Consider the following 26,575-nt stretch of genomic DNA (forward strand, 5'->3'; position numbering starts at 1 on the left):
TGTCTTTTTTTTTTTAAGTAGTCTCCCTCATACCTAATTTTGTATTCTTTTTCTTGAAGAAAACCAAAAACCAAACGTGTTGCCATCAAGTCAATTCTGACTCATAGTGACCCTATAAGATAGAGTAGAACTGCCCCATGAAGTTTCCAAGGAGCAGCTGGTAGATTTGAACGGCCAACCTTTTGGTTAGCACCAGGTCTCCTTTTCTTGAAGAGGCTCCCCACATTATATAAGCTTCAAGTAACAAAAACACCTCAATAAGCCCTGAACACGAGGATTGAAAGAATTCTTCACAGACCAGCTTCCAGCTCTATGCATTTCAAACCCCGTTTCTCCTCTCCTACCTGCATCTTCTGGCGCTGGATATGTTAAGACCCTGGGCCCTGCACCTGTCACTGTGTCAAGTCAGTCAGCACAGTAAGCACTGGGAATATTCCTGGAACCCATTTCTAACCAGGATGGCCAGCAATAAATATATTGTTATTGTTGTTAGCTGCCATCAAGATGACTCCAATTCACGGAGACCTTATGTACAACAGAACACAACATTGCCTGATCCTGAATCACACTCAAAATCATCACCATATTTGAGTGTGTCATTGCAGCTTTTGTGCCAATCCATCTCACTGAGGGTCTCCCAAGCCCTCCTTGGCTCACTACTTCACCAAACATGATGTCCTCCTCTAGTAATTGATCCCTCTTAATGATGTTTCCAAACCAAGTTGGACAATATTCTGTTGTGATCCATGAGGATTTCATTGGCTAATTTGTAGAAATAAATCACTAGACCTTCCTTCCTAGTCAGTCTTAGTCTGAAGCTCTGCTGAAACGAGTCCACCACTGGTGACCCTGCTGTTATTTGAAATACCAGTAGCATAGCGTCCACCAGCATCATAGTAACATGGAAGCCACCACTGTATGACAAACAGATGGTGCAAGAAATACATTATACTACATAAATACGTTGAACATGACCCAACTGGATGCATCCCAACCTAACTTCATGAATGGTGTCATGAACTTACACCAAAGCCAACTGAAAGTATTACGAAATCAAATTCCCTTAGCCAGAACCCCAAATGCCCACAGACATGCCATCTCCATGTGACACGTAGAAAGGTGTGACAGAAGGGAAGTCAGGGGAAAAGAGATGGTTTTAACCTGCTACTGTTAAAAAATCACACTTTCCCAAATACTATAAAAATATGTAACCTTGGAAAGGTCCTAAGCGAAGGGCCCTTAAATGTGTTCTTCATTGGCATTTCAGGAAACTTGCCTTGTAGCTGGACTTGTTCTGAGACTCACACACATAAAATTCCAAAGTCTGTGGGTTTTAGCCACATTCTCTGTGAGTGTAAGGGAGGAGGTGGCTCCATAATGTTCTGGGTCCCCTTTTTCCTTGGTGTCCCTCATCCCCAAATCCATGTTAGGAAGACCCTGTGCCCCTGCAGGGAAGGCTGAAGAGGGACAGCAAAAGGGGGGCTAGGGTAGAAGCTAATAATGAGTTTGGCCCCTGAGGATGGACTTTGCAGCAGGAGGCTTCAGTGTTTCATAAGCCCAGTTGCTCCTCTACTTTGATATTTTCTTGGTTTGATTTTCCCCCTTCATTTTTAAACCAAAGTTCCTTCTGAAAAAATTCCAGCCTTGTGTTTGCTGAATGGAAAGATAAAACGATTTAGCTACACCCAGGCCAGGCCAGTAACAGAAGCCAGATCACCCCAAGGTGCAGGCTTGGTGGTGGCCGTAGCTTCACCATCACCAGAGCCCAGCATGAGCCCATGGAAGTGGTAGGGTGTTTTATGATTTACAAAACACCTTTCACATCCATTCTCTCATTTGATCTTCATGCGGAGTGCCCCATGTAAGTGTTAGAATCAATCTTTTCCAGTTAAGGTTAAGAGAGATTATGCAATTTATCCAAAAGCATACAACTAAGAAGATTTGGAACCCAAATCTTCCAAATTCAAATCTACAACATAGCCAAAGACTGCTATGGTTATTGATTTATCTTTGCTAACAGTAACAATGGAAGAAAAGGCCTGGTGATCTACTTCTGAAAATCAGCCAATGAAAACCCTATGGATCACATTGGTTTGATCCCCAGCCAATCATGGGATGGCGTAGGACTGGACAGTGTTTTGTTCTATTGCGCATGGGGTTGCCATGAGTCAGGGGCCAACTTGACAGCAGCTAAGAACAACAGTAATAAAATATTAATACTTTTTTTTTTTTGAGGCTTAGGAACTTTTCCTGAATTTTCTCATTTAATCTTTACATCAGCCTGGTAGGGTAGGTATTACTGTCCTCTCTCTCTTTTTTTTTTTTTTTAAATAATATTTTATTATGTTTTTGGTGAAAGTTTACCCAGCAAGTTAAGGTCCCATTTGTTACTTTCCTCTTGAAAGAATGGACCTGGGTGATCCGAGGAGGTGGCAGGAGCTGGGGGTGAGTGGATGGACAGAGATGGGCAACATTCCTTGTGAGTGCACGACACGAGCAAAAGCTTAAAGGCAGGAAGAGGCTGAGCTTGTTTCGGCCACGTTCTCCAAGAGCCAACCATACCCAAAGAGCTGCTTCCCTGGGCCTCTGGCCTCTGGGCCTCTGACCAGTGCACTCTTCTCTCTTAGTGGAAAAGGGCTGCCCCACATTAAATGGGCCCTGGCACAGCCCTAGAAGCAGCAGCTGGATGAGGCCTGCAGCAGGCCAATACCCATACAGCTGCTCTCTATAAGATGGAGGCCTGCCAGGGTGAGCTGGTATGTCACCTAGACTCCCAGCTTCCCAGCCAAGTGATGGCCTGGCTCTCACCCCTCAGCCTTGAAGTGTAATAGGGCTCCTGGCAGCCCAGAGGCCTTGGCCAGCTTCTGCCCTTTAGCTCCTCTTCCATTCCCTATCAAGGCTCTTGAGCCTGGGCAACTCCCTCAGGCGCCTCCCCCAGCTTATTTGGATCAAGACTTGGAGAGGCGCCTCCTGCACTGGAGGGGGAGGTGGGACGTGAAAGTGAAGCCTCAGGATACACAGAGTGGGTGGGACTGGATGGAGAAGGGCCTGCTCGAGCTCGTTCCAAGGTCCTGGAAGCCAGAAGCCCACAGTCTGTCTGTCTGGTTTGGAGGAAGAACAGAACACTAGCAGCTCTCTCACCAGGGTTCTCTGGATGTGACTGACCTGTCCCCAGACTCCACCTCCCCATAGCTTGTGGGAGATAAAGGTCTCAGGGACAACTTGACACCTGGCTGCCTACAACTGCGATTCCTCTTCTGGCTCCATCACTCACTGGACATGTGACCTTGAGCAAGTTACTTTTCTGAACCTCAGTTTCCTCATCTGTAAAATGGGAGTAATAATTGTCCGTACTTTATAGACTGACGTGAAGATTAAGCAAGTTAATGCAGACAAAGTGCTGGGTCTGACACAGAAGAAGCACATATTAAATGAAGGTAGCACAGGACCAAGCAACATCCTGTTGTTATACTTAAGGTCACTGTCATGGATTGACTTGTGACCCCAAAAAACAGGTGTTGGGTTCCTGACCCCTATCCCTATGGATGTAATCCTATTTAGAAACAGGGTCTTCGTTATATCAAAGAGGCCCTATCAGTATACAGCATGTCCTAAATCTAATCATTTCTGAGTGATATAAAGAGCAGTATAGACACAGAGACAAGCAAGAACAAATGGGGGAAATACAGATGCCAGTTTAGGAGGCTAGACATCTGAATATTGGCTATAAGGAAAGCCAAGGAACACCAGGGCTGGAGAAGCTGAGACAAGGATTTTGCCCCACAGCAGACAGAACCTTTCCCTATAGCCAATATTCAGATGTCTAGCCTCCTAAACTGGTGGTGTAGTGGTTAAGTGCTATGGCTGCTAACCAAAAGGTCAGCAGTTCAAATCCACCAGACACTCCTTGGAAACTCTATGGGGCAGTCCTACTCCTATTGCCATCTATTTGATGGCAATGGGTTTGGTTTTTTTTTTTTTTTTAACTGTGAAAAAATAAAATTCTCTTCTTTAAAGCCACCCACTCGTGGTATTTGTTACAGCAGCACTAGGAAACTAAGACAGTAGCCATGAGTAGGAGCCAACCTAATGGCTACAACAACATTATTATTATTATTACAAGAGTTCTGAGATTACTCCCTAGGCTCACCAGTATTTTCTCTTGGGGTGTTTCTGCCACTTAAAATGGATTGAGATTTCAGGATAAGTCCTAGAGATGCTTTTTAATTTCTCCTTGTGAGACTTTCAAGGATGCTGCGACTACCTTCTAGGTCTGGCCTGCCACCCCCATGCCCAGGCGAGTTTCACTGCTCAGTTCAGTGTGTTTCAGCTTATATGCAGCTGCTAGTGGAGAAGAGGTGTTTAATACCTCATTAGCACCTCCTGACTGCTCGCTATGAGCACTAATCTCTTCAGTTTGCTCCCTCTGGAGTGTCTCTGAGCTGCCTTGGCAAAGCAGGCCACGCCTGGCCCTGAGACTTCCCCAGCTGGTCCTGGTTCCCTCACTCAGGTTGCTCCCTTTTCCCAGAAAGCGAAACAACTTACTGGCTTGGTTTTGGTGATATGTATGTACATTTTTTATAAAGCAGACCCTTCTTCCTTCTGTACCACCTGAAACAAAACCTTTATGCAACTTGCCTAGAGATTCCTTCTTCCTGTCCCACACCTGCAGACCTGCCCCTTCACACTTCCCACCTGCAGTTTGGTACAGGAATCAGGCGAAAGGCAATGGCCCAAATCCGGAGCAGATGTTCGGGATGACTGAGGTTGGGGTGGAGACAATAGGAAGGATGTGGACCCTGCGAGAACTGCTTGTTGCTCTGACCTACTGCCAAGGCTGAGAAAAATAGAGGGACTGTTCCTGGTTAAATACCCAGCTGTTACTCATGCCAAGCTTTCCTGGGCCTCAGTCCTCAGAGTTTCTGGCTGGCTTCACTTCCAAAGTTCTCCATGTCCTTGTGCCAACCACTATCTTGGCCCCTTTTTCCCACCATGCCAAGCCCCTAAGCCCAGTCTTATCCACAAAAGTCAAGACTGGAGTTTTGCACCTCCCCCCACCCCCACCATAACTAATCCACAATGACATTTTTGGAGCCAAAACTCAAGATACGGTCTGACGAATGAGTTTTGTGCTGCTTCCGGGTGTAAGAGGCTGTCTGGAAGACATAGCTTGGATGCCAAGACAATAGAATTTTCAAGGTTTAGGGGGATAGTAAGTCACCACTGCTGAAGCAAGAACCTTTGTGGATACGCAGATACAGGGCTGCTGTACCACACCCTCCTCTAGACAGCTCCAGAACTGCACACACGAATCTGCCAGGATCTGACCACATTTTTCCTACCTGGACCGGGATATCAAGTGCTAGATTTATAGGAGAACACCCAGGTTTAATTCAGTTGCTTTGACTTTTATAGGAGACACAGGCAGGCATCATCATGAGCAAGGTTTCAGAACAAAAATCCCTTTGGGTAATGGACCCTGGAGAAAGTGCTGGCTTTCCTAACCTAAGCTGCGATCCAGCTGAGAAACCGGAGGAACCAACTTCAAGACCTGTCCAAACCCCTGAGCGGAACAGGCATCAGCTGCAGCCCACGGCAAGGGTTTGACCAGGGATCTTCAGGTGCTTGGGTCTAACATCAAGGAAGACTGGGATGAAGCTCAGTATTTCCACCCACAGTGGTCACAACAAACAAACTTCAATGTTCGTGAAGTTGATTTGCCCCTTCATGCCCCTGGTTCCTTGGAAATGGCAATCCTTTGTCTTTCCTTTGTCACCCTTAGTTATTCTGACCACAGTATGAACCCTTCTGATCGATGGTTAGTGTTGGAGACACCTCCATCTCCCCGTCCACTCAGGATTTTAATTTCATTCACCGAGTTGCAGGATTCTGGCCAGTCCCTCACTGCCAAAGTCAACACCTCGGGTCTGCTTTGTCTGGGAGAGTAGGTTTCTGGGGTGGGTCCTAACATCACTAGTTCCCTTTTCCAGGGTCTGCTCAGGTGACGGCTTATCTGTGGCACAATGCGGGGGTTGGAGCTTGATCCTTGGGTCTCTTTATTTGGAATCCATCTTTGCTTGCATGGGTTCTTGCTTCTCTGAAAGTCAACAGAGAGAATAATTTCCCTCCCTTTGTATACGTGAAAACAGCTAAACAAATTTCGCTTGCAGCTGTTACTCTATACTATGGAAAGTCTCCAAATGCATAAACAGAAATGTTTTCCCCTAAATTAAACAGGAATGAGAGAAACTATGGGACCAGGTGTGACAGGCTTTGGTCCCCAAACCTTGAGGGAAGGAAATTAAGGAAAATGGATTTTCTATGTGTGTCTCCCCCTATAAGACTACTAGCTGCTCAGAGGCAGGGATCACATTCTGTTTTGTGTGTCCCTGGCTCCCAGCACAGTGCCTGGTACACAGGGAATGTTCACTGAGATGTGGAGAAACACGGAATACAAGCAAAAAGACACAGACACAAAAAAACTCAGTGCTGGAACAGAAGCACCATGGGTTTTTGCGTGTGTGTGTGTGTTTTTTTTTTTTTTTTTGGTGGTGGGGTGGGTGGGGAACACTTACAGGAAATAAAATGACAACTTGGGGCAGGATTAGACCTAGGACTTATAAGAACTAGTGCAAAATGATGGTACAATCTTCCTAATACAACATTTTGTTTCCAACAAAACATAAAAGCTATCAAAGGCTCTCCAGTTGGCTTGCAAATCCTGATATCCCTGACTCTGCTAACGGGCAACCAGAGGAATGTCTTGGCAACTCCAGTGAGTGGGAGTTGAGGAGAGAGGGAACATTGTTGGCCTGTCAAAAATGGGAAGACTGAGAAAGATTCCTTCATGTGCAAAGCCATAATGAAGTGAAATGGGGGTTGTAGAAATAGTGATCTAGTCCTAGAGAGGTACAGGAACGCCCCACCCCGGAAAAGATACTCTGTATAGTTTCAGCAGAATCAGTTTGGGAGGTGGTGTGCCTCCCTTTAATGAACAACTCTGGCATTCTTGAAAAGGTTTTCAAGATAATACACCAGGAATGTGGCCTTTGCCAAACCATGCTGTTTCATGTAAGGAGTTTAGAGACAAAAGATTTATTTAAATGAGTTTTTTTCTGCAGATTTAGTTACCAGAGATAAACATCAGGGTATTGTGTAGTCTATCTGACCTCATTCCAATTATTTCATTTGCATTTGACCTATGGATTTTCCACCAAAGTGAGGACATTAAAATTTCAGGATTTTTTCCCCTCAGTTATATCCTCAAGGGTGTCTTGTATTTTTTATGCAGAATTCTTTTCATTTAAACTTGGAAGTCACTTCACTCAAGTCATTAGTTGGTATTCTATAGAACTCTCTATATGCAAAAGCTTTTAAAGTCACCGCAATTAGGATATCTTTTAAAAGACATCTATAGTGGTTGAGTAGCGACACCTCCCCATATATCTCAACTCCCCAAGTGACTGGCAGGTAAACCCAGGTTCAAAACATTCATCTGTCACACACAGGGTCACCAAGCAAATGTCGGGCAGAGTCAGTGAGCATTGGTGGCCCAGTGCCTGGGCTGTTTCTTAGTTTAAGCCAGTGTGCTAAAGACAAACCAGAAATGTGGAAAGAATTTGGGCTTTGACATGAAACAGACCCGTGTTCAAATACAGCTCTGCCACTTAATAGCTAAGGAACCTTGGGAATGACTTATCCTCTCTGAGACTCAATTTTATCTTGAGTAAAATGGAGAAAACAAGACCTACCTTGCAGGTCATTGTGAATGTGAGATAATATATATAAAGCTCCTGGCAAATGGGAAGAGCTCAAAAAATGTTAGCTATTATTGTGATTCAGTAATCCAGCGAGTTCAGTCAAGATCACTAGGCTACAATTAAAAAAAAAAAAATTAGAGACATGCAAATCAAAACTACCATGAGATTCCACCTAACTCCAAAAAGGCTGGCATGAATTCAAAAAACACAAAATAATAAATGTTGGGAGAGGTTGTAGAGAGACTGGAACACTTATACACTGCTGGTGGGAATGTAAAATGGTACACCCACTTTGGAAATCAATTTGGTGCTTCCTTAAAAAACTAGAAATAGAATTACCATATGATCCAGCAATCCTACTACTTGGAATATATTCTAGAGAAATTAGAGCCTTTATTACACGGACAGATATATGCATACCCATGTTCACTGCAGCACCGTTCACAATAGCCAAAAGATGGAAGCAACCAAGATGCCTATCAACGGATGAATGCATAAATTATGGTATATTCACCCAATGGAATACTATGCATCGATAAAGAACAATGAATTCGTGGAACATTTCATAACATGGAGGAATCTGGAAGGCATTATGCTGAATCAAATTAGTCAGTTGCAAAAGGACAAATATTATATGAGGCCACTATTATAAGAACTCAAGAAATAGTTTAAACAAAGAAGAAAATATTCTTTGATGGTTACGAGAGTGGGGAGGGAGGGAGGAAAGGGGTTTTCATTAATTAGATAGTAGACAAGAACTATTTTAGGTGAAGGAAAAGAAAACACACAATACAGGAGAGGTCAGCACAACTGGACTAAACCAAAAGCAAAAAGTTTCCTGAATACACTGAACGCTTCGAAGGCCAGCGAAGCAGGGGCGGCAGCTGGGGACCATGGTTTCAGAGGACTTCTAAGTCAAGTGGCATAAAAAAATCTATTAAGAAAACATTCTGCATCCCACTTTGGAGTGTGACGTCTGGGGTCTTAAACGCTAGCAAGTGGCCATCTAAGATGCATCAATTGGTCTCAACCCACCTGGAGCAAGGAAGAATGAAGAACACCAAAGACACAGGGTAATTATGAGCCTAAGAGACAGAAAGTGCCACATAAACCAGAGACTACATCAGCCTGAGACCAGAAGAACCAGATGGTGCCCAGCCACAACTGATGACTGCCCTGACAGGGAACACAACAGAGAACTCCTGAGGGAGCAGGAGAAACAATGGGATGCATATCCCAAATTCTTGTAAAAAGACCAGATTTAATAGTCAGACTGTGACTAGAAGGACCCCAGAGGTCATGGTCCCCAGACCTTCTGTTAGCCCAAGAGAGGAACCATTCCCAAAGCCAACTCTTCAGACAGGGATTGGACTGGACTATAGGACAGAAAATGATGCTGGCGAGGAGACTCTAGGATCCCGTCTGGAGGATACGTGGGTAGCTCCTGTCTGGAGGTGAGATGAGAAGGCAGAGGGGGACAGAAGCTGGCTGAATGGACACAGAAATAGAGGGTGGAGAGAAGGAATGTGCTGTCTTATTAAGGGGAGAGCAACTAGGGATATATAGCAAGGTGTATATAAATTTTTGTATGAGAGACTGACTTGATTTGTAAACTTTCACTGAAAGCACAAGAAAAATAATAGTAAAAAAAAAGACTACTAGGCTACAATCTGAGGCAGCAGTTTTAATGATGTAGGTTTGAGATGCAGCCCCCTCATTTACCTTCTCTGGCCACTGGAAGGTCATGCAAAGGAAGGTGAGCAGGTCTCTTCTGACTTGGGGTCTGCTTCACAGATGTTTGGGCTAGCTGCCTTGGATACCCATCCTTCTTGCCTGCTCAGACATGGCAAGGAAGGAAGAGACACCAGCCCTTGGAATTTCCATACCAATCATCCACCCTAGTATGCCCAACTGCCCCAAGACTCACAGAGCCTTCAGCTGTGGAAATTACCAGGGCCCTAAGCCATGGTCAATATGATATCACATACTACATACATATATTTAAAAAAAAAAAAAAAAGAGTTGCCGCCTAGTCAATTCTGACTCATAGCGACCCTACAGGACAGAGCAGAACCATCCCATGGAATTTCCAAGGAGCAGCTAGTGGATTCGAACTGCCAATCTTTCGGTTAGCAGCCGTAGCTTTTAACCACTGTGCCTCCAGGGCTCATTATATATAGGAAAGCTTTTTTTCAAGGAGCTCCATGTATTAGTCAATTTCCTTAGTTAATAGCATCATTCTGCAGGTCAGAAAACTGATGTTGAAAGGTAGAACCATGGGAGTTAAATAAAATATGAACATTCAAGCACATCAATTCATGGCTGTCCTTTGAGAGTCCCATTCTACACTGGATACAAAAGTGTCCAACGGCATCTTCTTTGGGAAAACACCAAATGACAAGAGACACCTGTGCTGCAGAGGGTACTGGAGACCCAGGGGCCCTGGAGTCAGAAACATAGGATAACAAGTGGGGTCCTGACATCAGGCAGGGTCACCTGGTCAAGGACATAATGAGGTTTCTAAAAGAAATTTATTGCCTCTCCTAGCTCCTTTAGTAGTCTGAGATTGACTTCTTCCTGTGGCAATACCTAAAGGATGAAGTTCTAAGACCTTGCCCACTCAAAAATTTGCCCGGGTCGCCAGCTGAACCTGGTCCAAGGCATTCATGGCATCAAAGACTATGAAGGCCATGTCAGTATGGTTGTTGGGTATGCTAAGGAAGTAGCAACTTCCTTCTGAGAGAAGGCTTTTAAAAGAAGAACCAGATGGTGACCCCACACTGCTCTTGCAAAGTGACTAGATGTTATGGTTCTATGCTAGTGTTTCTGATCCCTAGAGATAACAACACTGTCACCACCCCATATTCAAGAAGCTATTGCTGCTGGCTGGTATTAGACAAGCTAGGGCTACACTGCCTACTTGGACAACTTTGCTAAAGCCACCTGACTCTGTATCAAAAACATACTATCGTTCTCCTGACTTCTAGAAAGAAGACTGTATTCTCTACATTCCTTACCATGAATTTATTGACCATCTTGCAGAGTTGTCATGCCTGAAAATTTGCTGTAGAGAATCCAGTTTCCTGCTGTGGCTATCACAAAGTGTTTTTACATGAGCAAAATTAAAGAGAAATGAATTCAGAGGAAGAAAATACATTCAAAGCGAGGCATTTCCTAACTCTAGACAGCACTACTCTATATCATATACAAACCAAGATCACTATATCCCCTGCAGATCTCTAAGTCTTTTCACCACCACCAAACAACAAAAAACCTCAAATAATGTTGGGATGGCTGTCTGTTAGATGGTCCACAGATTCAGTACTTTGAGACAGAAATGTTACCCCATTCCACAATGTCTGAAACAACTTAATGCTGACTCATTTTCAATCCTACTACATTTTTGTGATACTCAAGAACTTCCCAGTGACTACCAAAGAGAACACAATCATGTTAGACCAGCCCACAAAAACTGTCCAGGGTGCAAAAGCAAAGGAGTATCCAATTTAGAGTAACAGGAAAAAAAATTTTTATGGAAAGGGAGATTTTGTGGTCTTTGAATATGATTCATCAGATTCAGCATCAGGAATCTGGACTAGAGTCTCATGGGGCAATGATGGACTCAGAAGACTTTAAAACCAATCTTGAGGTCTAGTAATTACTATGGAGACAATCTACCCTAGTTGGCATCTTTTTATTAAGAGACTACTTTTTCTACTACATCTTTCAGGACAGGTTTGTTTGAAAAGGGAATTGATCAAATAATTATCATAAAAATCAGGATAATAGTTACTTCTAAAGGGGTGCAATGAACTGCTTGGCAGTGCTGCAATGTTTATTTTATGGCTACATGTGCATTTCTTCATTATTATTTATTATACTGTACATATTTGTGTAATTTTTGTATTACATCATACCTCTAAATAAAAGGAAAAAAGGATTTATTCCTTTTTAAATAAAATGCTACAGGATGCCTGAAGCTGCTCTGTTATGCTTGAAGGTCCTAAAGGGCAACCAATGTAGAGGCAAGGAGCCCTCTGGCTCAAGTCACTGGCTGGAGAGCCTCCATTGTGATTCTAAGAGAAGTGTTGCTGCCTCTATCTGCAATGACTCAGACAGGCTGAAGCTAGTATTTAAATTGTGTTAATTCAAGAACAATTCTACCAACCTCTCATGTCTTACGACTTCCTGATGGGCTGAAACCACTCAATGGTTAACGTTTTCAGTAACCCACTGAACACAAACCACAACAGCAGTGAGTGAAAAAAATATAGAACTGTAAATAACTAAAAATGAAAAGTTAGAAGAATAAAGTTTTTTTTTGTTTTTTTTTCCTGAAGACATTTCTTCCTACTCAGGAGCTTGGTAAGGTGAGAGTAGAATGAGTACTCTCTGAAAAGAGTAGTTTTCAAGCTAAGATTCCAATTCACTAGGTCTGGCGTGGGACCCAAGAATCTGTTATTTTTTTAAAAAACTCCCCTGGGGATTTTGATCTTCCAGATTGAGAACCAATGTATAAAAAACACCATGATTATGTCCCCAAGAAAGCCAGGCTCCCCAGTGCTTTTCCTTCTAGGTCTGAACTGGAGGTCTGGTTTTTTCTCTGCCAAACTTACCATTGGTGGGAAAAGAACTGATACCACGTGTCACTCACACACTTTTTAGGAGCACTGTTTTTGTTTGCCATGTCCAAAGCACTTGTGGGAGGTGGGAGGACACTGGAAATATGATTATATGAAGATCATAAGGATACACATCAAAATGTTAACAGTGGTTATCTGGTGGCAAATGACTTATTTCCCTTGTATTTTATTTTCAACTTTTCTATACTGAATTTCTAATGTAGTAAAAACAAACAAAAATTAGTATTTAAAGATTGGTGAGACATCCTCTGCTCTTGCCATCTGGTGTCTTCTTCAGGGCCTGAGCATAAGCACTTGTCCCACTCTGATGGCGGTCTGTGAGAATGAGCACCATAGGCCTGTGTGGACCTTGGACAGCAATTAGGGAGCCATGAAAGGGCAAGAAGGCCTGGGATAAGTTGGGCTCCTGGGGTACATTCTGTCCCAAGCCCTTCCTAAAGGATTACTGGAGAAATACAAGAAGATTTCTAACCCTTTTCCTTCCCCCACCTTCAAAGCCCTGAATCTCCACTTAAAGCAGCCACTTGCTCCTTAGTCCTTCTTTTAAACATTTATTTATTTACTGTACAAAATATTTACATCATCAGCTGCGACTGTCTGGCCTGTCGTTTGGCCTGATGAATTTGCAGCAGGGCTTGTTCTCTGCCAAAGTTTCTGAAGCACGCCGACATTCTCCTTGGTGATCACTTGGTGCCTGGTCTCCTTCAAAGAAGCTAAAAGGCCAGGAGGTTAGCTGGCCCCAAGTACCGGGGCAGAAGGGAATAAATCAGAGAACTGACCAAAATAAAAAACGTGAATTGAAAACTGCTCAAGAAATAATAGACGCTCTCCCTTCTCTCTTTTCCTTACACTGGCTAGTAACAAAGCAGAATTAGGAAAAAAAAAAAAAAGATAAAAGGAGAGGCCAAAAAGAACAAAGATTCTTTTGAATAAAGTTAGAAGAAAGGGAGTAAACTGGAAGAATAGAAAACCACAATATACCAAAGGGTTCTGTTAAACAAAGACTCTGGTGCTGAAGGACCACCACAGGGATGACACTGGCCCAGTTGGGATGCAATGGTGACCAGGGTTCTCTGAAAAAGAGCTATGACCAGAGCTAAAAATGACAGATCTGGCCAAGAAAGTCAACTTGATCTCCGGCTTCAGTCTCTTGAAGGCTGCGGGAGTGGTGAATGCAGGATCCAGAAGTGCAACAACTGCCAGAGACAGCAGAACCAGCCCACGTGCCCCAACCTGGAAATCCCTACATGGGCCCGAGGGGCAGCATCATGGTAGTGACGACTGAACTTGCCTGTGCATATCCCATGGGAAAAAACTGGGGCAAACAGCAGCACCTTGTCCTGGTCCCTGAGGAGAGCAGTGACCATGTGGCATGGAGGATCCTGGGGTGTAGATCCAGCCCTGGTGCTGGATCCTGGACCCCAAGGATGAGGGAGGTCAGCACCCACGCCAAGAAAGGGCAAAATGACAACTGCAAAGGAGAGAGTCAGGCAGGAACCACAGCAGCTTCGGAGGGCTTGTTACTCGGATCTCCGCCCAGCGTGGGCGGGGGGGGGGAGCGGGGGAGGGAGGGCTCAGACATGCTTCCAGGAGGCCAAGGCATTGCCACAAGTCCTGCCTCGTCTCAGGACTCTGTGTACTTGCTGGGTTTTGGCAATAAAGATGGCTTGTAATATTCTCAGAGTGAATGCTCCACTGGAAATTGTAACTTGCAGCAAAGCCTTCTTAAAAACAGAAATTTGGGGAGTCAATGAGATTTTGGATCCTGAAACAATTTTCATCCAACTTGTAGTGAAAAAGGATGTTGTCATCTTCCAAGAGACGGCTGCAGATTCTCTTCAATCATCACCCTACTGTGAACCTAATATATCTTCCTCCCTCCTCAGTTCCCCTTTCAGGTACCTGAGGGAGTGAAGTCACTGGGACAGCTATGTGTTTAGTGCGTGACACAGCTCTGTGTCTGCTCCCAGTGTCTTGACCCCAAGGGAAAGGAACCGTGACAAGCACTTTAACTCCTGGTCCCTCTTTCCTTGCCTCAGTGCTGCCAGAGAACACCAAGCAAAAAGAGAATCAGGGATCCCTGGCATGCTATTCTGTCTCATTCCTTTGCTACAAAATTTTCTTCAGTAGAAATCTAGAAGAGAGACCTGGTGGGACCCTCAGAAGTCATGTCAGAGAAGAATTCCTAGCTCTTAGCAGACTGTGTAACTCGGGAGGGAAGTGGCCAGGCCCAGCCACACCTCAGTGTAAGGAACAAACGCAGGAAAATCATCAGTAGTCTTCAAGCCAGGTATGTGCCTAGGCATGCCCCATAACCCTACAGGAGGATCATGTTCAGCAATGGAGGCTACAGTCCAGCTATAGCTCACATTCTTAGATCTTCTGTCTGCTTTTCTCACCTGGTTCAAATTCAAGAAAAAGCTTGGAGAGTTCTTCTTTGTGGATTACTAATCATTTCCAGAAATGCCTGTGGGAAAGCTCCTTTTCCAGTTTTGATACCATAAAAAAAAAAAAAAATCCTTTTGAGCTATCGGTCCCCATTATAGGTAGTCCTGTACCCGCCACTGTGCAAAGGAATGAAACTAAAAATTGCACACGTGGGCCATTTCCTCTCTGTGCTTCTCCTGGCTCCTGATGAGAAGAGACAAATGCCCTCCTTACAGAGAAGGACTTGGGTACCAGTCAGGTCAGCACTGAGGGCCAAACAATGTACCTCCAAGGAGTATTAGCAGCAGGAGTTGGAGCAAATGTGGACTTCAGACTTTCTGCACACCAAATTTCCAACAGAGCTCAGCCCTTTGTGCAATCTCCCTCAGCTACTGAGGCAGCTCCACCAACTAAGATCTTCAAAGAACCAAATTAAATTACAGCAGCACGGTCCTCTTCTTGGGAATGAACTTAGAGCCCAGATTACGTACCATGCCGAAGTGGCCTGTGGTGGATATGGGCAAGAAGGGACTGAGGTAAAGACAGGCTTGTTGAAGACAAAATACTCCAGACACAGGGAACATGCGGCATTTTCTGGTTGATGGTCACATGAGTGTTAGGGCCAGAGGTTACGGTGTCTGTAACATGCGCCCATGCAGGAGCTGAGTGGATGACAGGACAGTGATCAGAGCATGCCAAAGCCCTCACAGCCCTCGCTGATGGCTAGCTGCAGCATCCTGTGCACCTCTTCATACGAGTCATATGTAGGGAGGCACAGCTGGTTAAAACTGGAAGGGCAAGGAGAGACGTGATTAACTGCTACCACCAGAACACTGGCAAGGGCTGGAAAAATAATCCCCAAGGGCATGCACTGAACCGTCAGCTACCTACCACGTGTGTGCAGTAGGTAGCGTGCTATGGGTTGGAGCCGCAATAATCTGGAATGAGGGGCAGAGGGCAGCGAAGCCTCCAGGTGGTAGCTGAGAGGAACCTGTTGTGAACTGAAGCAGCCGAGCCAGCTCCTCCTGGGTCAAACTGGAAACCACAGTCCAAAACCACCTCATGACCTGGCAGGGAGAACACAGGCTGGGATCATATACAGTATGCAGCCTAGAATCTCAGCCCTTAGTGGGGGTGTGCCCCAGTGGCAGCTCTGAGGACATAGGTAGGAATGGTTAGAGCTGACAACCTCTTCAGGAGTTCAGATTGTTGCTCCGTCAGAAAGGTACTTGCTGATTGCTTGGTTCTACTTTTTTGCATTTCCAGCTTACTGCTCCTGCTGCAGTTGGTATGGCAACCCTTAGGGACCAGGGCTCCATTCTGCCTGCATAACCAACCACCTGTCTTTATATCATTTTTTCCAGCCAACATGTCCACTTCTCTGACTCCTCTACATTTTTCTTTTGAAACTTTTGTTTTTAAAACACAGTACACAAAGCCAACTGAAAGAAGTCTGGCTCACTTACCTTCTCTCTGAAATGCCATGAACCACCAACCACCACTGCATGGGCTCTGAAGTCAGACACACTGATGTCTCCAGTCCCACACATCAGCAGCTGGAGAAAGGCAGTCAGGTGTTACTAGGACAGTCAGAGGGACAAAGACCCAACATAAGGTCAAAATTACCAATGTTGGCATGCAAAATGTGGAACAAAAAAAATGTCAAGAAAAAGATATAAGGTGAGGTCGTAACACAAGAATAATACATTAAGGAAGTCAATTGTAACAGGCCAGTGGTTCCTACCCAACGTGGGAGGAAACGTACAGAACTTCTGAAAACTATATAAGTACCCAGACCCTACTTAGACCTACTCAATCAAAATCTCTAGAAGTGGAGTATGTGCATGTATTTTGAAGAAGTTTTCCAGGTGTTTCTGATGAGCACCCCTGATTAAGAACTGCTATTGTGGATGATTTTTAATTGAAACAAAGGACAAAAAAGAAGCCAAGTGTTTCCTGCTAGTCTGCTCTGGACTAAGCCTGAGAATACCAGGGAGAACAGACAGATAGGCCCTTTCCCACTGGGAAAGACCCCAGCCCTACTGATGAACTTGCCAGGTGGCCTTTCCTTGTTCCCTGGATCCATTCTTCTTTTCTGGATTGAACATTTACTACCTTTCCTTTAGCCCTGCCTCTACTTCATCCCCAAAATGAGAACATTAATGACATTAGAGCCCTAAGGATCATATTAATCTCCTAGTTTGGTTCAGGACACAGCATGCTACTTAGACTGTGAGTACTCATCCAATAGCTATAAAGAATGACACACCCTAATCAGAGACAAGAAGAGCCCAAATTAAGCCTAAGGAGCTTTGGCTCCTTCAAAAAGAGCTTGTTAAGCTCATGAGTAAATATGAGCTGGACGTGGAACAACTGTAAGACACTGTGTCCCTCCTTTCTACTCACTTTTAAAAACTATTACAAATGCTTTGTTGCATGAAAAAATAACACACACCGGTAGCTATTCTTCAGCTTTACAAAGGTTGAGGTCTGGACAGTTTGGATTTCATAGTAGAAGGTACAACATTTGATGAAAATTGTGTAAGACATTGATTCTTGTCTCTAAGCCAGTTCTGTGAATTAGAATAAAAAGTGTGCAAGACCACAAGGAACTTTTTTTTCCTTTTTTTAAAGAAGCACCTCCCCACAAGCAACAGTTTGCACAAACTCACCCCTCGTAAAAGCTATGGGAAGTTAAAACTAATCACTTGCATTGTGTGTATCATCTATGAACAGCAAGCAAAGACACACTGATTTTTTTTTTTGCACACACATAATACCGTATCTGCCCATTATAGGATGGCATCGAACACATTGTTAGAGGCTGGCTGCTAACTAAAGGTCTACAGTTCAAATCTACCAGCCACTTTTTGGAAACCCCATGGAGCAGTTCTACTCTGTCCTAAAGAGTCACTATGAGTTGGAATTGACTCGAGAGCAACAGGTTTGGGTTTTTTGGTTTATTTACCAAGTTACAGCCATTTTTTGCTTCTTATAGGATCTGAAATAAGAATATATTAACTATATAATGTTGTGGTTCAAAACTTTCAAATCTGACCACACCTTTTGGTTTCTCTGCTATACCAGAAAGTAGCTCCATGAGGGCAGGGACTCTGTCTCAGTCACTGCTACGGCCCCCTCGTGTCTCAAACATATACAGCATACAAACCTAAAAAACCAAACCTGCTGCCATCGAGTCGATTCTGACTCATAGCGACCCTAAAGGACAGAGTAGAACTGCCCCATAGGGTTTCCAAGGAGCGCCTGGTAGATTTGAACTGCCGACCTTTTAGTTAGCATCCATAGCTCTTAACCACTACACCACCAGGTTTTCCCTTAATAAATATTTCCTGAACAAATAAGCTCTATCATTCCCTTAAATCAACTTCAAACGTCATCAAGATTTTATGAAGACTGTATATAATACCAAAATTCTTTACTACTCAACCAGTACCAATAATATTTGATGAATAAATGAATATTACTATTAGTTTTTACAAATAGTAATTAGTATTACATAATTTATTTTACAAATTCATGTTCCAAATAAACTATTCATAAAAAGTTATGTGCTGGTTTTTCATCTTCAAAAAGCTGAAGAAAGAGTCAATGAATGGAAGGGTGACAAGAGTGAAACCAACTTTTGCATACAGCGCTCTCCTACCACATCTCAGAATAGAAGATACAACAAGCTGGTTCCTTATGAGCACATGAAAACACTGAGTCAAGAACGGGAGTTTGCAACTGTAAGAACATACCTCAAGCTCATTCTCATCAAAAATAGCCAAAAGGTTTTCCGGGACCAATTCATTCAGACCTAAAACAAAGTAGCCAAGTTAAAGCCATATCTGCCATATCCACACCATGGATACAGGTATTTTAATATTGAGGCCAAGAGTAGACACGACCCCACCTTTTAGAAAATGTTCCACCTCCTCTTTCACTTGACTGGCCAGCCGATACTGAGCCAGCAAGTTTAAATAGAAGATTTTATTTGCATTGGTCACTGGGATTTGAGCTCCACCTGTCATGAGTTCTACAACCTGAAGTAGGAGGCAAAAGACAGAGAGAGAGGCTGTGGATAGGAGTTTTCAAAATGATTTATTTGCCCAATATGTTCAATAACCATAGCATTAACTAGCCATGTATGGTTATTTCATGTTAAATTAATTAAAATTAAATAAAATGAAAAAAAAAATGCAGTTGTTTGGTGACACAAGCCACATTTCAGGTGTTCAATAGACAGCACAAACATAGAACATTTCCACCACTACAGGAAGTTCTATTAGACAGAGCTGCCCTTGAGGACACTGGGGATATGGGATCCATAGACTTTGGTCCTCTTTCTCACCTTATCCAGTTGACCTGATTTGTTATATTTCTCCTCTGCAAAGACCAGCTCCATCTCACTCATGTCATTGTTGAGAATAAAACAAACTTTAGATTTGTAGAATTCTGGATCATCTGTTTCAAAGTACTGAGGAGATCAAAAGACACAGAACAGAACATAAATACTCTTGCCCAGAAGTGAAATTTGTAATTGCTTGGAACCCGTTACTCCTTCAACCTTAGGAATAATAAGCTCAAGATAGAGATTTCAGCATAAATGACAGAGGCCTTACTAGAAAACACACACACCTAAGACATTACCTTATAATGCATACGTAGTCCTATGATTTGAGCCAGGAAAGATCGGGTGAAGCGAGCTCGGACCAACTGCTTGTAGGCTCCACCTAGAGAGGACTCATAGAGGCACTTGCCCACCAGCCGCCCTGCAAATTCATACATCTTCAGCCGCAAATGAGCAGGGCGGTTAGGGTTGGGGTGCACCTGCCAAAGAAAGAAACTGAATGGCTCTGGGCCATTTTTCTTCACACCTAATCCTGGAGAGACCCTTCTTTCCCAGTCCCATTCTAAAGGAGCAAGAACTTCAGTGTCAGGGTCAAAAAGTCCATCCAAGTGGCATCAATCTTTTGGTACCCAAAAAAACCACCATTTAGTAATTCAAAGTGATTGGAGAATAAAGGGCAAAGACGGACTTATGTTAAGTTGAAGAATCTTACATTAAGTTTTTTGAGCTGAACACTTATTTGTGTTCCCTGGCCAAGTGTGAATGTTTATCAGTGGATGATTCAATGCCTTTTCTCTAAACCAGAGCTTCTCTCAGCCAAGGCCTACTTCTATACTCCTGATACCTCTGCTTATTCAAAGACCTAGAACTGAAAACAATTGTTTCTAGTATGTTTTCAGAATGTGGCATAGTAATAATAATTATTAGTATTATATTATAATATTAATAGCTGGACAATGAATAAGGAAAACCGAAGAAGAACTGATGTGAAGTTGGCGAAGAATACCGAATACACCATGGACTGCCAAAAGAATTACAAATCTGTCTTGGAAGAAATACAGCCAGAATGCTCCTTAGAAGCAAGGATGGCAAGACTTCATCTCACATACTTTGGATATTTTATCAGGAGGAACTAGTCCCTAGAGAAGGACACCATGCCTGCTAAAGCAGAAGGTCAGTGAAAAAGAGGAAGACATTCAATCAGATGGATTGACACAGTGGCTGCAACAATGGGCTCAAGCATAACAGTGATTATGAGGATGGCCCAGGCAATGTTTCATTCTATTGTACACAGGGTCACTATGAAACAGAAGTGACTCGACGGCACCTAACAACAACATAATATTAATTAGTAGACTATCCATTGCATTATAATATTTTTCAGCCAAATAATATCTGCCTGTATTTTCTCTTACTTTACAGATGAAATAATAAAGGCAAAGAGAAGGGAAGCAACCTGATAAGGTCACATTCTAAGTATCAAAATTAAGAACACAACACAGGTTTGTCAGGCTCCCAAGACAGTGTTGTAACTTTAAACTCTTGTTATTCCATCCATTGTAACATAATCCCTGTTTTCCACCCACCTGCAGGAATGTCACAGACTTACTAATGCTTGGTTGTTGTCACTGAATCGAGTGAAGAGCTGATTGGTGGTATCAAATAGCGCCTTGCAGATCAGCTCGAACCATTCCCGGCGAGGCCCTCCCCAGTCCAGAGCTGAGAAGCATAATAAAGACAGAACTGATTCTGGCCTACCTCTCCTTATCATTTTTGTTCTTTTATTCATCATTTTATACTCTCCAAATTCCCTCCAACCCACCACCTTACTGTTTCCCCATCCCAATTCACCTAAAATGTGGACTTCTTTTTCATATTTATTTTTGGTGAAAGTATACACAGTAAATCATACACCCCAGTCAACAATTTCTACATGTACAGTTCAATGACATTGGTTACATTCTTCATGTTGTATCATCATTCTCACTCTCTCTCCCCATATTGCTTCACCGCCATTAACTTAAACTCACTGCCCCATAAACTACTAATCTATGCTTTAGAGTTACTGTTGTCAATTTGACGTGTTATAGATAATTCTTCAAAAGAGCGCAATGCTCAAGGTGAACTTTCTTTACTAATTCAGCTAAACTCTTTAGTTTGAAAATAACTTCAGGGGATATCGTTTCAGTAAAAAGGCTCAAAAATTTTCTCAGGGCAACAGATTCAGGGGTTAAAACGTCGGCTTTTTTGAAGCCTTACCCCTTTCTGTAGGATTAAAGGTATTCTGATCACTAAGCTATTCCCCCCACCACCCCAGTGTGGAAACCTGCGAGAAGAGAGACCCCAGGAAATGGACACTTCTCTTGGCTCTCCATGGCTTACTTTGCCCTTTTGGTCAGAACTCTCTGAGCTCTCCCTCTCAGTCCGTGTGTGTCTGTACGCTACAAGCTCCACCACGCCATCTGGCTGGTACAAGTTACCCTGTTTTTCTTGACTCGTGGTTTCTTTTTCCCTTGGAAAAAGGCAGTTTTGTTTTATTTTCTAAGGGAGAGGGGGTTAGAGAGAGGGTGAAAATGGGGAAGAGAGTTAAAAAAGCTGAACATGAAATTTCAAAGCTGACCTTCTTCATCTTGGAAAACCACTTCAAAGTTCTTGCTCCAATCTGAGATGGAGAAATTCCGAGTGGCTTTCAGAGACTGGAAAGCAGTGAAAAGAAGGAAACTGTCAGAACACTGGCTGGCATCCCTTGGGTGTTAAAGACAAAAACACAAGAGCATTGCTGTTGTCCATTTAACTAGCCATTGGTACTCAAACTAGACATATTAATCAGAAATAAGCCTGAATAATACCATTTTAGATTTATAATGCACTTATCTCCAGAAGAAAAGGTTTTAAAAAAAATAATTATACCATTGCTTTAAAGTTGACAGCTGTTTTTTGTAAAGTTCAAGTTTTTTTTTTTTACAATCCCCATTTTAATAATGAGACAATTCCTGCACAAAGAAGTAAAAATTGTAAGCTGTTATCAAGAAAACCAAGAGCCCTGGTTTTCAGTAAAGTATAGTTCATCCACTAGACATCTTTATCCACAAGGCTAGGTTCAGACAGGGAGTCATGCCACATGGAGAATGTGGCTGAGGAAAGGGGTTTCCAGGCACACCTACCAGAGCCAAACATCACAAACCCTTTCTGGACAGGGACCAGGCCTTCTCATTCTCAGGGAATGTATGACCTGTGCCAGTGTCTGTCTGGTGGAGACAGACACACATCAGGTGTTCCTCTTCCATCAGACCAGAGTGACAACAAAAATCACTTCCTTTTTTAACTCAACAACAGTCCTTCTATCCCAGGGATTCAATAACAAGAATTTTCTTCTGTAACAACTACTTGCACCTGCCCTACTTCGGCGTTCCATGAGATTTCTCAGGAACCAGGCTTTAGTGCAGATTTTTAAAGCCACTGTGTCAACTAGTCTTTCCCCTCAGTAATATACCTCTACCAGATCTGCTCCAGGCTGAATATATCACACAAACAAAGGAATAGTCTTTTACAGGTATATTTGAAGAGAGAATTTTAGGTTGTAAAAAAAGATAACCTGCAGAATATATTCAAATACTAAAGAGATTCTCAGTTGGAAAACTTTGGCAACTGCTGACGAAGATGAACTTTACCCACCGATTCCAACAAGGTTTGTCTGCAGACCTTCAGGGTGACTTTGGAATGTGGTCTTTTCATATGTGCCTGCCGAAGCTCTCTCTGGAAAAAGTTCACCTTGTCCTGGAAGGTCTCAGAGCCTCCTGAGGAACAGGAAGAGCCACCATGGTTACAGCCTTATGATAAGACATCAGTGGGTCCCACCTCTATACCTCGTGCACCAGGAACAGCTGGGACTGCAGCCTTCCACATCACAGTCCCTGACCAAGCTTACCTATGTTCTTATGGAGGGAGCGGATGAAAGTGGCTGCTAGAATGTTCCTCTCCTTACAGCTGAGCTCCACGGGAGGTTGGATGCCATCATCCACCACCAGTGTGAGGAGCTTATGGACAGGGTCAGGGCCAAGGTACGAAAACTAGCAAAGAAATAAAAAAAAAAAAGAATCTACAAAACCCTCAAAGCCGGCAAAAGCCCTCCACAATCCTACCCTTCTGTATCAACCAAGAAAAACAAGTTCAGCCTGTTTTCTCCAAGCCTGTATCTACCAGGAGTACATTCTCTTGTTTTTTACCTCAGTGCTCCATGATTCAAATAAATGTTATTTTAAATCATTTGGGTGGCAGAGACTGTGTTTAATAAGGATCAGAGGCAACACTATAGACCTTCCGACATAAAATATAAGAAGAATGAAAGTATTAAGGGGATATAAAACAGCAAAAAATTGCTGCCTGAAGAGGCTGGGCAAACTGATTGGAGGAAAGTCATTTTTATAAAATAACAACGCATAACCTCACCAAACCAGTCCCAAAATGGAGACAATTGTGATGAGCCCCACAGAAGCAAACCAAAACATAAGTTTCCATTCCATACAAACTCCCAGCTTTCCAGGAGCCAAAATCTAAGTTAATAGATTGACTCTCCTGGAAGAGGAAACCTAAACTGGCCAGTCAGGACTGTCTGTCGTTACAAAAGTTTCTCTGCCTATACTGCACTTCAAAACCCTGATCTGACTTTCAGACCAGACATTCCTGGTTCATGACCTGTAAAATAAAGTTATGAGTTAACACACAAATTTAATATTGTGAAAATTTTGTTTTTTACAGACACACGCAAGCCTTGGGCAAAAGTTTAGATGCCAAAAACCCAGAAAAGTTTAAAAAATGTCTTTGTTAAAATAAATGCATGCAAATGCTGACTCTAAAACAGTTTGCCTCAGCACAGTGGGAGACCAAGCTCAGGCTAGAGTTACAACACCCTCTCCAACAACATATATATATATGTACATACACATACACACACATATATACACACACACATATATATAGTCTTAGGGGCAAAAGGTAACCGTTGTAGTATCTTGAGTTGCTGCTAATTCTTGTTTCTGTATTCTTCTAGAATTTCCATATTTTTCATGCCACTTAGTAAGCAGATAATGACCCTGTCTTTCTTTTTGCAACGAATCCTGTGTGCACAGTGAGAAAATCCAGAAACACCAAAAGCCCCTCTAGGAAGAAAGAAGAGGCTGAGAAGTTCCATACCTGTTCAGCATGAACCAGATGTAAATAAAGTTCAACTTACTTTTGTTCCTGGACACACTCGGAAGGTGTAAAGGCGCCAGGGAATGATTTTCAGGTAGAACTCCTTCACAGAGAATTGCTGGAGGGCCAACATACAGAAAATAAAAAGGCTCTATTTGGGTAAAAACTACAGTTCAAATATCAGAGCCCTTATCTACATTTGTCATGTTAATGACTTTTCCCGATGGACACGAGGATAATTTAGTCAGTACAAAACCAAATAAATACATCAACTCTATCTTAAAATAGGCGTGTTAAAAACATTCTGACAATTCCATTTCACGTGAAGATATTTCATAATCTCCATATTCAAGTCTTACTAAAATTTCCAAATATGTGAGATCAGGTTTTCACTTTATGAGTAGAGAAGATTTCATCTGAAAACAATCAAATCTACTTCTGTTCAGCCAGGTGCTGCTCAGAGAGACTTCCTCCAAGTCAATGGACAGGAAACACCAGAGGCCCATACCCACTGCTTTGCCCCTAACTGAATGCTACCAAGGATTTGTATGTGTGTGTGGCACAGGGAGAGGACACGGAGGTATTCACCCCCCAAAAAGTTCATAAACATTCCTACATAAGAATAAAGAGAGGTCTCTTTACACCATTTACAAAAGGAAAAAAAATGCAGTCATTTTTTGAAAATTTCAAACACATACTAAAAACAACAGTATAATGAGCCTATCCCCAGCTTCGACAATTATCAATTCATGGTCAATCTTGTTTTGTCTATAGCCCACCCATTACCACACCCCACCCCAGCCCAAATTAAGGCTAGATTTTAAAATAATGAATGGTACATAGCAAAGTGTTCTGAAGTCTAACAGAATAAGAACTTAATTTTGGTTATAGGATTAAAAGGATGTACTGGGATGTTTTAACAGAGTCTTGTTTTTATGAGGGCTGACTGAATAAGCAAAATAAAAACATTAAAAAGAAAATCCCTAACACAAAGTGCCTCTTAGCTCAGGGGCCAGTTCACCTTCCTGTCTCTGCCAAAATGTCTCTGTTCTAATCCTCTAGCCTGATAGTACCATCCTTTCACTGTAGATGCGCAAATCACAGAATGAAAGATCAGATTGTCTCAGTATAGCACAACGGGCCAACAGTGATTTTTATGCTGAGTAATTTTGAATTGTTAAAAGCATCTTTCTTTAAAATTCTAAGAGCCATGCCTTGAAAAATCTTCCCAGAAGCAACCAAAGGGCACAATGCCACAGGTGCTCCAGCAGAATCTCTCAACAAAGATTCGGTCTCGTCCAAACCAAACATTTGCAACAGAAAAGGTGGCACAATCCTCTGCTCAACTTTAAGCAGCCACTCTTAGTGTCCTAGAACTCCTACAAGTCAGTGATCTTGCCCTGATTCTCGGACTACTATCTCGTGATTTCTGTTACCAAATACCAAGTATATGCAGGCTCAGGCAGGGGGATTTTGAAGCAAGAATGGGGATTCCAACCTTTGGCGACACGTAGCAGTACACCTTCTTTGGTTTCTTCACCTTCTCGGGGGTGTAGCACTCAGAGGGGGAATCCTCATCTTCCTCCTCGACAGCAGTGGAAGGCCGGCGCTGGGAAGAACTCGTGTGCATGGGTGGAAGGTGCCACGGTGTGCTGGTACAGTTGGTGGCATTATAAAGATAAGCCTCAAAGTAAATGCTCACCCCTGAGGTGGATACATTACGCTCGACAATATTCTTTTCACTCTCTGAAGGGTAACAAGGAATAAGGAGTCAGGGGAGAAAAAGATTACCTATCACTAGCCCCTTACGTACAGGACTCTAAGCCAAGTTTGTCTCAAATATGTGAAGCTGGTCAGAAGAAGGCAGACACGCAAAGAACAAATTTTTCAGCAATAAGACCATATCGCAGCTTTTCTTTCAACTCACCACTTAGGACAATAATGTCAAATTCGCCATTATTGATTGGTTGCTTTTGGTATGAGATGCAGGCATGGAAGCACCCACGAGAATGCAAGGTGAGTCGCAAGAACACTTGGCAAGTCTGCCTGTTGCATGTTACTGAATTCTCAAATGAGACACCAGCACTTTCTTCTTCTGGAGGACCAAGCTATAGAAAGAAAATAGAACATCACTTAACATATATAATTTTCCCAATTTGCAAGGCAATTTCCTCTGTACAGAGAACTTCATTATCTATGAT

General features: G+C 42.9%; 1 protein-coding gene across 5 annotated transcripts in view; it reads right to left on the bottom strand.

Annotated features, from left to right (window-relative positions):
* Positions 1-12,931: 12,931 nt before the first annotated feature.
* AREL1 (apoptosis resistant E3 ubiquitin protein ligase 1) overlaps positions 12,932-26,575 on the bottom strand; it is a 41,493-nt gene continuing 27,849 nt past the window's right edge. For all 5 annotated transcript variants that reach the window (XM_049897789.1, XM_049897785.1, XM_049897786.1 and 2 more), the window contains exons 7-20: positions 26,302-26,482; positions 25,873-26,120; positions 24,415-24,492; positions 23,110-23,251; positions 22,857-22,978; positions 21,802-21,877; positions 20,791-20,900; positions 19,481-19,660; positions 19,182-19,307; positions 18,744-18,873; positions 18,589-18,647; positions 16,297-16,386; positions 15,722-15,897; positions 12,932-15,618 (exon numbers count right to left, since the gene is read on the bottom strand). In XM_049897789.1, coding sequence (XP_049753746.1) covers positions 15,516-15,618; positions 15,722-15,897; positions 16,297-16,386; positions 18,589-18,647; positions 18,744-18,873; positions 19,182-19,307; positions 19,481-19,660; positions 20,791-20,900; positions 21,802-21,877; positions 22,857-22,978; positions 23,110-23,251; positions 24,415-24,492; positions 25,873-26,120; positions 26,302-26,482 — 1,821 coding nt within the window. In that variant the 3' untranslated portion in view covers positions 12,932-15,515. The remainder of the gene's footprint in view (positions 15,619-15,721; positions 15,898-16,296; positions 16,387-18,588; positions 18,648-18,743; positions 18,874-19,181; positions 19,308-19,480; positions 19,661-20,790; positions 20,901-21,801; positions 21,878-22,856; positions 22,979-23,109; positions 23,252-24,414; positions 24,493-25,872; positions 26,121-26,301; positions 26,483-26,575) is intronic.

The sequence above is a fragment of the Elephas maximus genome, chromosome 10 (assembly GCF_024166365.1).
Source record: "Elephas maximus indicus isolate mEleMax1 chromosome 10, mEleMax1 primary haplotype, whole genome shotgun sequence".
Taxonomy (NCBI): Eukaryota; Metazoa; Chordata; class Mammalia; order Proboscidea; family Elephantidae; genus Elephas; species Elephas maximus.